The sequence below is a fragment of the Musca autumnalis genome, unplaced genomic scaffold (assembly GCF_047663935.1).
Source record: "Musca autumnalis isolate F117 unplaced genomic scaffold, ASM4766393v1 scaffold_5, whole genome shotgun sequence".
Taxonomy (NCBI): domain Eukaryota; kingdom Metazoa; phylum Arthropoda; class Insecta; order Diptera; family Muscidae; genus Musca; species Musca autumnalis.
The window spans coordinates 24,610,128-24,622,009 of record NW_027412088.1 but is presented as its reverse complement, the minus strand read 5'-3'; the positions used below and the strand labels follow the sequence as shown (position 1 = coordinate 24,622,009).

At 32.9% G+C, this 11,882-nt stretch overlaps 1 protein-coding gene across 1 annotated transcript; it reads left to right on the top strand.

The window, feature by feature from the left end:
* The first annotated feature begins 9,585 nt into the window (after positions 1–9,585).
* On the top strand, positions 9,586–10,811 carry LOC141406557 (OCIA domain-containing protein 1-like). The gene is made up of 3 exons (XM_073992217.1): positions 9,586–9,809; positions 10,127–10,264; positions 10,324–10,811. Exons 1-3 carry the CDS (start codon positions 9,714–9,716, stop codon positions 10,597–10,599), a joined length of 510 nt encoding a protein of 169 aa, XP_073848318.1. The 5' UTR covers positions 9,586–9,713; the 3' UTR covers positions 10,600–10,811.
* The last annotated feature ends 1,071 nt before the right edge of the window (positions 10,812–11,882 follow it).

Here is an 11,882-nt window from a genome sequence, read left to right as displayed (position 1 = left end):
AAGTTTAATAAAATACCACACATATTAATAAATATTGTACCGCCTCTATAAGTGGTGTTTTAGTGTGCGACATGTCGTTCGGACCTGGAGGAGGTTACATGTCATTGATATGAAGGAGTCTTTATGGGAAATTGTTTTTATTTCAGATGAATAATTTTTTTCTTCAAAAAATATATATCCCTATTATACATAGAACATAGAAATAAATATATAAAATGTCATATGGAATTTGACACTAACACTACAGCCCAGTTCAGTCAGCTGGGTATTGCTGCTACCTTTTCTTGTTCTACCATGGCTTGTTTTGTTGTTAACGTTGGCTTGAAAAAAATAAAGATGAAAGAAAATGGAAGAAAAAAATTGCAACGAATAACAAGAAGATGCAACACAACAAACACAGAAAACCCTGTACATGGGTTTCACTATTTCATACCCCTCGCCAATAAACTTGACGTCGCCAGCAATTGACCATCTACCTTGTTTATTGTGATACGTGAAAGGTGTTGCAACTTTTGGTACTTTTTTAGGCAAAAAAGGGTTGTATATCCTGAGTACTGTGATTTCGATGTTGATTTCGTTGAAATCACGAAATGAGATGATTTCATTTTTGTATGCGAAATCATGATAAATTTTGCTTGATTCCGCGCGAAATCACGAAACGACGCCGAATGTAAACCAAGCATTGGACTGCATCAAAAGATGTAGTGAAATTCTGCTAGGTATGTTCCGGTCCACACTAGAGCGATTTCATTGATTAAATTGCATGAAATTATCGAGTTCCATAGTCCATGTTTAGACACACAAATTTCTCGGGAAAGTAAATTAAATTTTAGGCAATAGGGGGAAGAAAAGAGTAATGAGGAGCTCTTTTCTCTCCGCTCTCTCCCAAAAAACTCAATTTACTTTCCCGATAAATTTGTGTATCTAAACTAGAGATGCACAAAACAGTACTCTAGCGTAAATTTCATTTCGTTTCATATATTGTTTTGTGCATCCCTAGTCTAAACACAGACATAGTAGAATATGCTATGGAATTGACAATATAAACGACGCATTTTTTAAATCTGCTAGACATAAATACCGCTTGTGAACTGCTCATCATGATACAATAAATAAAGTAAAAATTTCATGAAATTAGGCGTTCTTAGATCGTATTCCTCACTACAGCAATTTCATGATTTTACTCTACTATGGAACTTGATCTAGAAACGCATAATTTCATGTTAATTTCTAGTGTTTACCGGGACTAAGTAAGAGCAACTGATTTCAAACAACGTAAACAAAAATTATGACAACTTGAAAAGAAATTATAGAAATCTGGTTTTTCCTGAATTCATCAAACGTCAAAATTACTAAACACAAAAGCAACAAGTGGGTTTGTTTATAATACATTTTTTGAGCATTTTATAAAAAATGCGAAAAATAAATGAAGTGTCAAAGTTTCTCCACATAATCGAATTGCAGATATGATGAAATGATTGTTTCAATGCAAAGCTGAAGAATTTCTTCCATGCAAATCATTTTAGAACAATAAAAGGTGACAGCAATACCCAGCTGACTGAACTGGGCTGTAATGTTAGTGTCAAATTTTATATATTTATTTCTATGTTCGATGTATATAAGGGATATATATTTTTTGAAAAACAAATTTATTCATCAGAAAAAAAAAACTATTTCCCATAAAGACTTTTTCATATCATTGACATGTAAGCTCTTCCAAGTCCGAACTACGTGCCGCACACTAAAACACCGCTTATAGAGGCGGTACAATATTTGTTAATATGTGTGGTATTTTGTTAAACTTGAAAAGAATAAAGCCCTAATAAACATGTGTTTTTTTATTTCAAAAACAAGAGATTAAAACAGCTTCTCCTTTTTCGATGAATTGCCAGCGACACCAAAAATTTTTGCAAGAATTCTACTTCCTGTTTATGGCTATATTACACCATATGCTTTTTCACATGTATGTTGTCACCATGATACAATAAGAAGGTAGCATTATCAGCCCAGCTGATGGTAACATAATGTGTCAATTGCATTGAATTTATGTCAAATTTTGACATCTTATGTTACCAAAAACGGCAGTTGCTTCTACCTTCTTATTGTATCATGGTTGTCACTTTCGGTATTCTAAAGCGGCCCATACACTATCAAATTGGCTTGTCCAACCGATGAACTCCTTCTGTACGTGTGTTCTTGATAAGTGTATGGCAAAGCATTCAATCAGTCTTCAATCTGCAACGGAAAACTTCAAATTTTCCTCAAAAAATGAATGAACTCAATTCTTGTTTATTTCTTCACAAACACAACGTTCTGTTTTTCAAAATTGCTTTTTGGAAATTTTCAAAATAAACCATATTCATCGGATTGATTGGGGTTCATTTTGAAAATCAAAACTATTTTGACTTTCTTCAATCCATAAAAATTACACATACATTCACATATTTTTAAAAATTTACGCATACTACAAATGTTGACATCAATATTTGATAGTGTATGGGGCGCTTAATATATAGACCAGCTGATGTCATACATGTGAAAAAGCATATGGTGTAATGTAGCCATTAGAGGAATGATATGGAAACATTCAAATTGAAAATCTAATAGCCCGTTTCCACGGTACGTCGTTCGTTCTCTATTCGTTGTTCGACCCATAACTACGGATAAATTACTTATTTCCCCACACAAAATTCTATGGACGAACGACGATTTTTCTACGTTGTTCGATTAGAAATACTCTCTGAACGACGAATAAAAAAGTCCCATCCCTAACAAATGAGAGAATTTATCGAAAAAATTAATTATGACATGTCTAAATTCAAAATTGAAAAATTTGTTGAAAACACAAAAATTTTTAGAAAAAAGGAAAAAGATGAATGAAAATTAATGAACTAAACGTTTTATATAGATGCAGAAGGAAGATGGTTGTGTGTCCTTCTTAATTTCACACACATTTCTTGTCCACTAGTTCAAAATCGTGTAAGAATTAAGAAACAAAAAGGAAACAAATAACTGAAAGTCTGTATACACAAACATTGTTTTGACATGTCTCTCTCTTCAATTTTGAAAATAGAAACATATAAAAATATATTGAAAATACAAAATTATTCAGAATTTATGGAAAAAATGAATGAAATGTGTGTAGTTAAATATAAAAGATACTTTTGAAGGAAAGTCTATTGCTTTTCCTATTCATTTATTGTATATTTTATGTGTTTTCGGTTCAAATTTTCGTGAAAACAAGGAAACAAAAATGAAGGAAATTTTGTTTATGTTTCTGTTAATTACGAATGGTGTCGTGGAAACGGGTTAATTCGTGTACGTAGTTCGACAGGCGAACAACGTAATTGAAACGCTCGTGTGAACATGACATAAAGAGTTTTCATTATGTTTTCCAATGTATTCAATCAAATGTGAAAAATATTAAGTATCCCATACACTGTGGGCATGCACGACAGCATTTTTAATAGTATTGGTAAATTTTGAAGTTTTTGTCAATGTATGTGTGAGTATTTTAAGCAGGATTGAAATCAAAATAGTTTTGATTTTGTAGATGAACCCCTTTCAATCCGATGAATTTTGTTTTCTTTTTCAAGTAACCAACAAACAATTTTTAAAAACAACAAATATTTAATCTGTTCCAGAACTGCAAGAATCTACTAATTTTTACTATTTTTTCCGATAACATAAAGGAAAAAATGTTATCGTAGTAAAAAATAGTAGCTTCTTGCAGGTTCTGGAACAGAGCAATTATTTGTGAGTATATTAAAAAAATTTGAAAACTTGAACCCAAAATCGAGTTCTGGAGGAAAATTCATCATTTTTGGAATATGGATTGAAGGAATGCCACACACTATTGAATCACACACGTACGCAAGGGTTCATCGGTTACTGTCCTGCATGCCTATAGTGTATGCCCGGCATTAGCTTTTTAATTTCCAACAATTTATAGACATTTCCTTATTTTGTTTACATTTACCGATAACAGTAACATTACAAACAAAATCAATTTTCTATGTGGTTGTTTTTGAGTTGTATTTGTTGTAGTATTTACTTTAAGTGGGGTTCAGACGATCAGTTTTGACTGACAGCTTTTGGTCAAATATCGATTGCTTCAGTTTTGTTGTGCTGTTCGTAGCGGCCAAACAGTCATTCATTCAAGTTGGATGACAAACCAACAGTCAAGTTGAAAAATTACTGTGTTCACATAGCTATAAAATCATATAAATAACAACTTTTATTAATAAATATGGATGACAAAAATATTGGATGTGCATTTTTGATCATTTCGCTTTTAGAGGAAGAAAATAAAGTGACAAGAAGAGCGAAATGGGTAAAAGAATGGATAGCCTCCCGAAAACAATATTCACATGTGAACATTTTAAAAGAAATTCGAGATTCTGAGCCAAACGCTGTCCACTCCAGCTCCAGAAGATTCAGATTGCTTTATTTTTTCAATTCCCTTCTGTACGATGAGCGGATTACGTTTATTTTCTTCTTGACGTCGTCAATAGAACAATCCTTCTTGTATTTCTTCATAACATTTAGTAGTTCTCCATATGCTTTTGTTTTAATGTCGCCCATCATATATTCTGGACTGGTTATGTCCCAGAGGCATCTTTGCATTTCGTAGCAACATAAAAATTCCTTTAAAAATTCATTTTCGTTGTCCATGTTTGTCGTTTTGTTTGCAATTTTTTGCTTGGCCGATATTAAAATGAAGGAACAGATTTTTGTCTGCTGTTTTTATCTCTTATTTGCAATAATAATCAATCAAATTAATAAAAACAAACGACTTTTTTAACTTTTATTTGATATTTACTCTGCTAATTTATTCCTTGACTGACGTTGTTTCGTTCACACGGTCAAACAAACAAACAACCAACAGCTGACTGTCCAACATCCACAAAAAATTTTGTGGTTGCCTGATGACTGACAAAAATGAACGACCACACTGGCAAGCAACCGATTATTTGAGCAAAGCTGTCAATCAAAACTGATCGTCTGAACCCCACTTTACCTTTTTCGTTCTACCATGCATGCAAATCTTCTAAAACCAATTTTAAAAATCATTGAATTCGATTGCTTTTAAAGCTGGGTACACATCAGTTTTGAATGACAGCTTTGTTGTTGCTTGCTAGTGTGGCCGTGCATTTTTGTCATTCATCATGCAACCACAAAATATTTTGTGGTTGCTGGACGGTTGGACAGTTATCGATAATTGCAAAAAATCGTCAATCAAAACTGACAATGTGTACTGTACTTAAAATTGTTTGACATATTTCTCAAACAACACATACACAGATTGTTTATATAATATTGAAGTTTTAGGAACACTCGAAAGAAAAGATTTGAACTGACAGATAGCTTTAACTAACCTTTTTAATTAAAGCAAGCTTTCAATCAAAATAGTCTTTTTGTTTCTGGTTCACCTTATAAGCTCTGTTGCTTTACGTGCAATAATCTTCAAGTTTTATCTCTTTTTACTCGAAAAGCGTTCCTTTACTTCAGACACCATACAATTCAATAATTCATATGGGAGTAGTTTACAACTTTTACTACTTTATTCGGTTTTAACATTTTCAAAAGTAAGGGATCAGACCAATTAATTGCATCATGCTGTTCATATCAATTGTACCATTGTATCATTTGGCGCTAAATTAAATCCACACTATTACCAAAGCTTCAATGTACACGTTATTGTCCTTTTAGATAACAGCAATATGTAACAACGTCCTAAACGTCGATTCTGCCTGCTCCTAAATTGGAAACCCAGCAAAATAAATTGGAAGTAGTGCAATGTGGACTAGTTCTGTCACGGCATGTTTTGATGCAGTTTAAACGGAGTCGTGAAAAAGGCACTCCAGTCCTCACATTTTAACTGCATTTGGATGCAATCCAAAGAATCACATCCACTTGTCACATTTTAACAACATCCGGATGCAGTTCAGCGGAGTCGTGAAAAAGGCACTCCAATTCCTCACAATTTAACAGCATCCGGATGCAGTCCAAACGGAGTCGTGAAAAAGGCACTCCGTTCGCTACATATTATTAGCAGTTGTTAGAGATCCCTACATGTACATAAATCAGTTTGTACATCTCTACAGGCAGCGGCATACATTTTCCAATAGGAGATAAGCGTGTTAACATTAGGAGTGCACGATAACTTTCCCAGCAAAAATTACTCAGTCAATTCCAGCAACCTCTCTCAGTGAATTTTACTCTCTCAAGCAAGAAAAATTGCAGAAAGTTATCGAACAACAATTTGTAAAAACTTGCAAGGAATCAACTGTTTTGAAAAAGAAGAAGAAGAAGAAAAGTTTTTGCATCAATTTGAAGTTTTTGTTTTCCATGATTTTTTTTATATTTTTCAGCTTTTATTGTTTAATTTTTTGATATTTTAATGTTTATTTATGTTTTCGCCAAACAAGAATAAAAAATAAAACAAAACAAATGTTTTCAAATCAGCTGATCAGTCTTGCAAATTTTTGCGGGACAAATTTTCCCAGCAAAAATTTGCAAGTTCTCAGTCACAAAACTCTCCAAAAATCTCTCAAAACTCGCTCTCTTTTGCTGGATAATTTTGTTATCGAACAGCATTCAGCAAAAATTTGTACGAATTTGTACAAATTATTGGGTTATCGTACACACCTATTTTCAAACATTTGTTAATACAAACTAAATAATATTTAATTTGTGAACATTTTTCCGGTAACTCAAGAGAAGAAAATTTCCGAATGGAGTGCTGTTGGAGTACATGTCGAAATCTTAACTGGTGATGGGAAGACAACCCATTTAGCAAATGAAGCAAAAGCAGTTCAGCTTGGAACAAATGGAGAGCCGAGGAAACACGCATATTTGCGATTGAATTCAATGGAGAATGTTCTTAATTTGTGTTAATGTAATAAAGTTCTTAATATTTTTGTTTTACACAAATCAAATAATGCATTTTATTTGTTCTGGCATATTTTGTAATGGCTTGCTCAATTTCCGCAGAATGCCTGTATCAAAACACGTGCTTTGGACTGCCTCCTATTCTACCCCAAAGGGTTAGTTAAAATGCAATGCCAAAGGGTCAGTTAAAATGCAGTGCCAGAGGGTCAGTTAAAATGCAGTGCCAAAGGGTCAGTTAAAATGCAGTGCAATGGAGTGCCTCTTTCCGTAGTCACGCTCTTGTAAAAATCATGAGTGAAAATGCATAATTTGATGCACTTCCAGATCACTTGTACATAACATTTAACTGCCTCTTTGGAGGCAAACTTTTTGCTGGGAATATTTTATTTAAAGTTAATATGTAATAATTATAGTTAATAAAAAAAGCTTATCAAAAATATTGATAATACGTTGGGAAATTTCAATCTACACTTTTATCTGCTGTCAAACAAGTTGATAGCACTTATTAATAACGTTTATGATTTTGCAAAAAATTGCATAAAACTAAAACTTTATTTCGTCATCAGAATTTGTTTATCAACAAATGTTGATATACCATCAACTAATACATTCGGAACATGCACCGAATGATATCTAACCAATACATTGATCAAGTTGTTCCCGAAATTCCAAACGGCTAAACATATCCCAGCAAAATTTGACGGAAGGGGTTCTTTTCGATGACGTGATTTCATGTCATCTTTTGTATTGGTTCAAAGGAAGTCGTGAAAGATCCGATCTTTTCATCAGCATTTGTACCCATTCCATCGATCCAATAGAGATGCTGTTTGTGTTTTATTTACACACCTGTTTATTTTCACTTTGGTATGTTCCAGTACTGCAAAAATCTACTAATTTTTACTATTTTTTCCGATAATATAAAGGAAAAATTGTTATCGTAGTAAAAATAAGTAGATTCTTGCAGTTTCTGAAACAGACCAAATTTGTTAGAACTGTCGTCGTGATGTTGTCTTACATTTCCTGCATATCAAACAACTAAAACTTCTAAACAATTGGTATTATATGAAGTCCCAAACATCGAGCTAAAAATAGTATCGGACTGCACACATTGCTATTTTAAAAGTTCCCTTGTCTGTTCTAAATCTGACATAGAATGAAATCAATCAAATCTCGCTTCTTGGAATTTGAAAAAAAAATCCGAAACGAAAAGGAACAAGAATCTGAAAATAAAGAAGAAACTACTTTTGGAAAGAAACAATTAAAAATAAATTAATTAAACATAAATGGTATTTTCCATAAAAAGTCTCTCCTCCCCGTTCGTTACATTTTGTTCTTAGAGATCCCTAAAGCAAGCCGGGTTGTAGATCCCTACATATTTCCGTCACTAAACAAAAGAGTATAAATTACCAAAATGTTGTTATAAAATAAAATTATAAAATAAAAGTAATTTACAAAATGAAAATACTTAAAGGAGTGCATTTGGAGTCCATGTCGAAATCTGAACTGGTGATGGGAAGATAATTGAAAAAACCTTTAGTAAGATGAAAGAATATCAGTTGCGGAGAACGGAGGAAGTAATCTTTTGCGTTGCAGTGGTGGTGATTACATTGCAATTTTGGATGTAAACTTTTGAAAAACTAAACTGATAAATTAATTATAGTTATTTCATGAATTCGTTTGAATTAATAAAGAGTTTTGTTTTTCATGAAAACCATATTTCAATACAGCATTTCCATTTTCCAAACAATATGAAAATTTCATGCCAAGGGGTTGGTGAAAATGACATGCCAAAGCATTGGTTAGAATGACATGTCAAAGCATGGGTGAAAATGACGTGTCAAAGCATTGGTGAAAATGACATGTCAAATCATTGGTGGAAATGACATGCTTAGGATCCAGAAAAGAACGTCATCTTTTGGGGTCCACGCTCATATAAAATTCATCGATGAAGATGCTAAAAAGATGACATGCTAGATCACTTGCACCCATGATTGAATGTCATCTTTGGCATCGAACATTTTGCTGGGATCCCAGCAAAATTTGAAGGAAGGGGTTCCATGCGGTGACGTGATTTCATGGCATCTTTTGCACTGGTTCAAACGAAGTCGTGAAAGATCCGATCTTTTCATTAGCATTTGAACCAATGCAAATGAAGTCGTGAAAGATCGGATCTTTTCATCAGCATTTGAACCCATGCAAAGGAAGTCGTGAAAGATCCGATCTTTTCATCAGCATTTGAACCTATTCCATCGATCCAATAGAGATGAATTTTGTATTTTTATTTATACACACTTTTCTTAATATATAAGATTAATTATTTACAATAGGCTTGATGTTGTCGGCTACTCGAAATCACAACCAACGTTGTTAAAACTCTCGTCGTAATGATAATGTCATTGCAAAGGGTTGGTGAAAATGACATGCCAAAGCATTGGTGGAAATGACAAGCCAAAGCATTGGTGAAAATGACATGTCAAAGCATTGGTTAAAATGGCATTCTTAGGATCCGAAAAAGAACGTCATCTTTTGGGGTCCACGTTCATATAAAATTCATCGATGAAGATGCTAAAAAGATGACATGCCAGATCACTTGCACCCATGATTGAATGGCATCTTTGGCATCGAACATTTTGCTGGGATATTGTACATATTTATGTATATAATAGCTAATAACAGATAAACAAAACAGTCGTTCAACACCAACAGATTGAGAAAGAATCGCTTAATAGCAAAACAGTAGATTCTGGAACTCCAGAGGCTCCATATACATACATAAATATTTAAAAATTTAATTTCTTAAGAAAATAAATTAAACAAAAATGAATCCACAAGAACCTCAATTGCAAGAAAACAGTGCTAAAAATGTTAATGCACCGGAAAAGCCTAAGGAAAACTGTAAAAAAGGCCATCATTGGGTAAGTTGAAGCAAAGTAAAAAAAAAACATAAATTATCCATTGATACAATATGGAGAAATGTGATGTCATGCTATGTGTGGCTATGTAAATTTGTTGAAATAGTATAAAAAAACGATAATCCAAAAATTCTACATTGCAACGCAATTTGTTCTTTGTCTAAATTGCATGTTTTTATTTAGGTTAATTAAATTAACTTTACTAACAAATATTAAAATCAAACCGGTCTTGTCGGTTAAAATTATTGGTTTGATGGGCTTCTGAAATATGTTGTTTTTTTTAATTGAATAGACATATTTTTTAATTTTATTATTTTCAGAGGCGTCCCCATTTTACTTCAGAAGAATTGCGTGTATTACGTGAGTGTAAAGACGAATCTTTCTATCAGCGTGCCCTACCATTGGGATTAACGTTTGGCGGTGCCGCCTATTTGGGTGTGAAGAATGGTTTATTAAAGGTAAGTTTTAAAGGATTTAATAAAATATTTTTTATTGACTTATCTCTGTGCACTTTTAGCCTAATGCTAAATTTGGCGCTGTACCCAAAGTTCTTTTGGGTGTCATAGCTGGTTATATTATTGGCAAGTGGAGTTACAAACAAAAATGTGCTGAAAAACTAATGGCTCTACCCGATTCGAAAATTGGCGCAATGATAAAACAACGCCAAGATCAACATTCTTGGTATTTCACTCCGGCTGTTATGTGTCCTTCAACATCCTTTCCAGCGCCCAAAAATATGAATAACTCTAATGAACAAAAGATTAATACTGATACAACTAATGATAAGCAATAATTCATTTTGAAAAACCTTATAAATAGGAATTTAATTTAAGTATTTACAAAACATCTATATAAATGATTGTTTTTAATGTAATGTATGTAATGTTATGTTTTAATTTGTATTTTATATTTGTTATTTTTTATGGTTGGCATTTTTTATTTTTGTATGGCTTAAAGTTCCTCGAAATGAGAAATAAATTGCGAACAAATTGTATTGTTATAAAAGTTTTCAAAATTTTTAAATAAAACTTCAATATATAATCGATTTATAAATTAATAAAAAAGAAAATTATTAAATACATTTGGCATAGCTTTTTATTAAAATTGCAAAACTTATAGCACGGTTACACTACAACTTTTTGCCGGGTTAACCCACTTCATGAGGATTTATTTGCTTAATCTGCTCAAATTTGACCAGATTTGCCATACAAAAATTAAATCTTCTCATGGCTGGGTTTATTTTAAATCCGGCACAGATCCACCAAAAATACAGTTTTGTATTCGGTATTTGTGCAAAAAAAATCCAACTCTTCCCAAAAAAGTACAAAAAGTTGCAAATGTTTTTGCAACTGAGTTTGTCGTGTTTTACACGTTTACGATTGGTCGCATGAGAATTTATGGAGTTAATAAATCTAAAGTTATTTGGTTGGAAATCATAAAATTATTTATTTTTTTCCATTAGACACTTTTTTAACAAAAAGTACGATTAATACCATGATACAAAATATACCAATATGAGAAAAGAGGGGGCGATAAATACCCCTTCAATAGTGTAACCGGGGTATTTATCTGAAAACACAAAAAGTTTGATAAAGTTTTGCGTTAAGCTGAGAACATAAAGCCGAAAACACAATGAACGTTTTGGTTGTTCTTACACTGGGAGTTGATGTCAAAAAGGCAAATTATTTTAATTATCATGCTGAAGCACACAACAACCCAGCAAAAAGTTTCCAGTTTAATCACTAGTACAGGTGCCGCCGCACTACTTTTTTCTATGAATTCACTAATTCAAGAGAGAGCGCTCGCCTAGGAAGCATTCCATTATGCCTTCGAAGCACGCGTTTAGTATGCAGTCCACTTGGTATCAACAGGTGAGGTGCTTTGGATTGGATTCAAAGGCATCAGGGTTTAAAAGCCAGCATCTAAAAACATTAGTATTATGCCCGTAATTTCTACGCGTAGTTATCTATGAGTTCATAGATATCCCCCGTGTAAGCAAAATTTCATAATTTCAATCCATAGGTCCCGGTCCACACTAGCGTGAATTTCATTAAAAAATTTCATGAAATTAGGTGT

Bases quoted from the DNA above. Each gene is read 5' to 3' on its own strand.
- LOC141406557 (XM_073992217.1), top strand. From the start codon at position 9,714: ATGAATCCACAAGAACCTCAATTGCAAGAAAACAGTGCTAAAAATGTT. The intron at 9,810-10,126 runs GTAAGTTGAAGC...TATTATTTTCAG, and splicing joins GTAAAAAAGGCCATCATTGG to AGGCGTCCCCATTTTACTTC. The intron at 10,265-10,323 runs GTAAGTTTTAAA...GTGCACTTTTAG, and splicing joins TGAAGAATGGTTTATTAAAG to CCTAATGCTAAATTTGGCGC.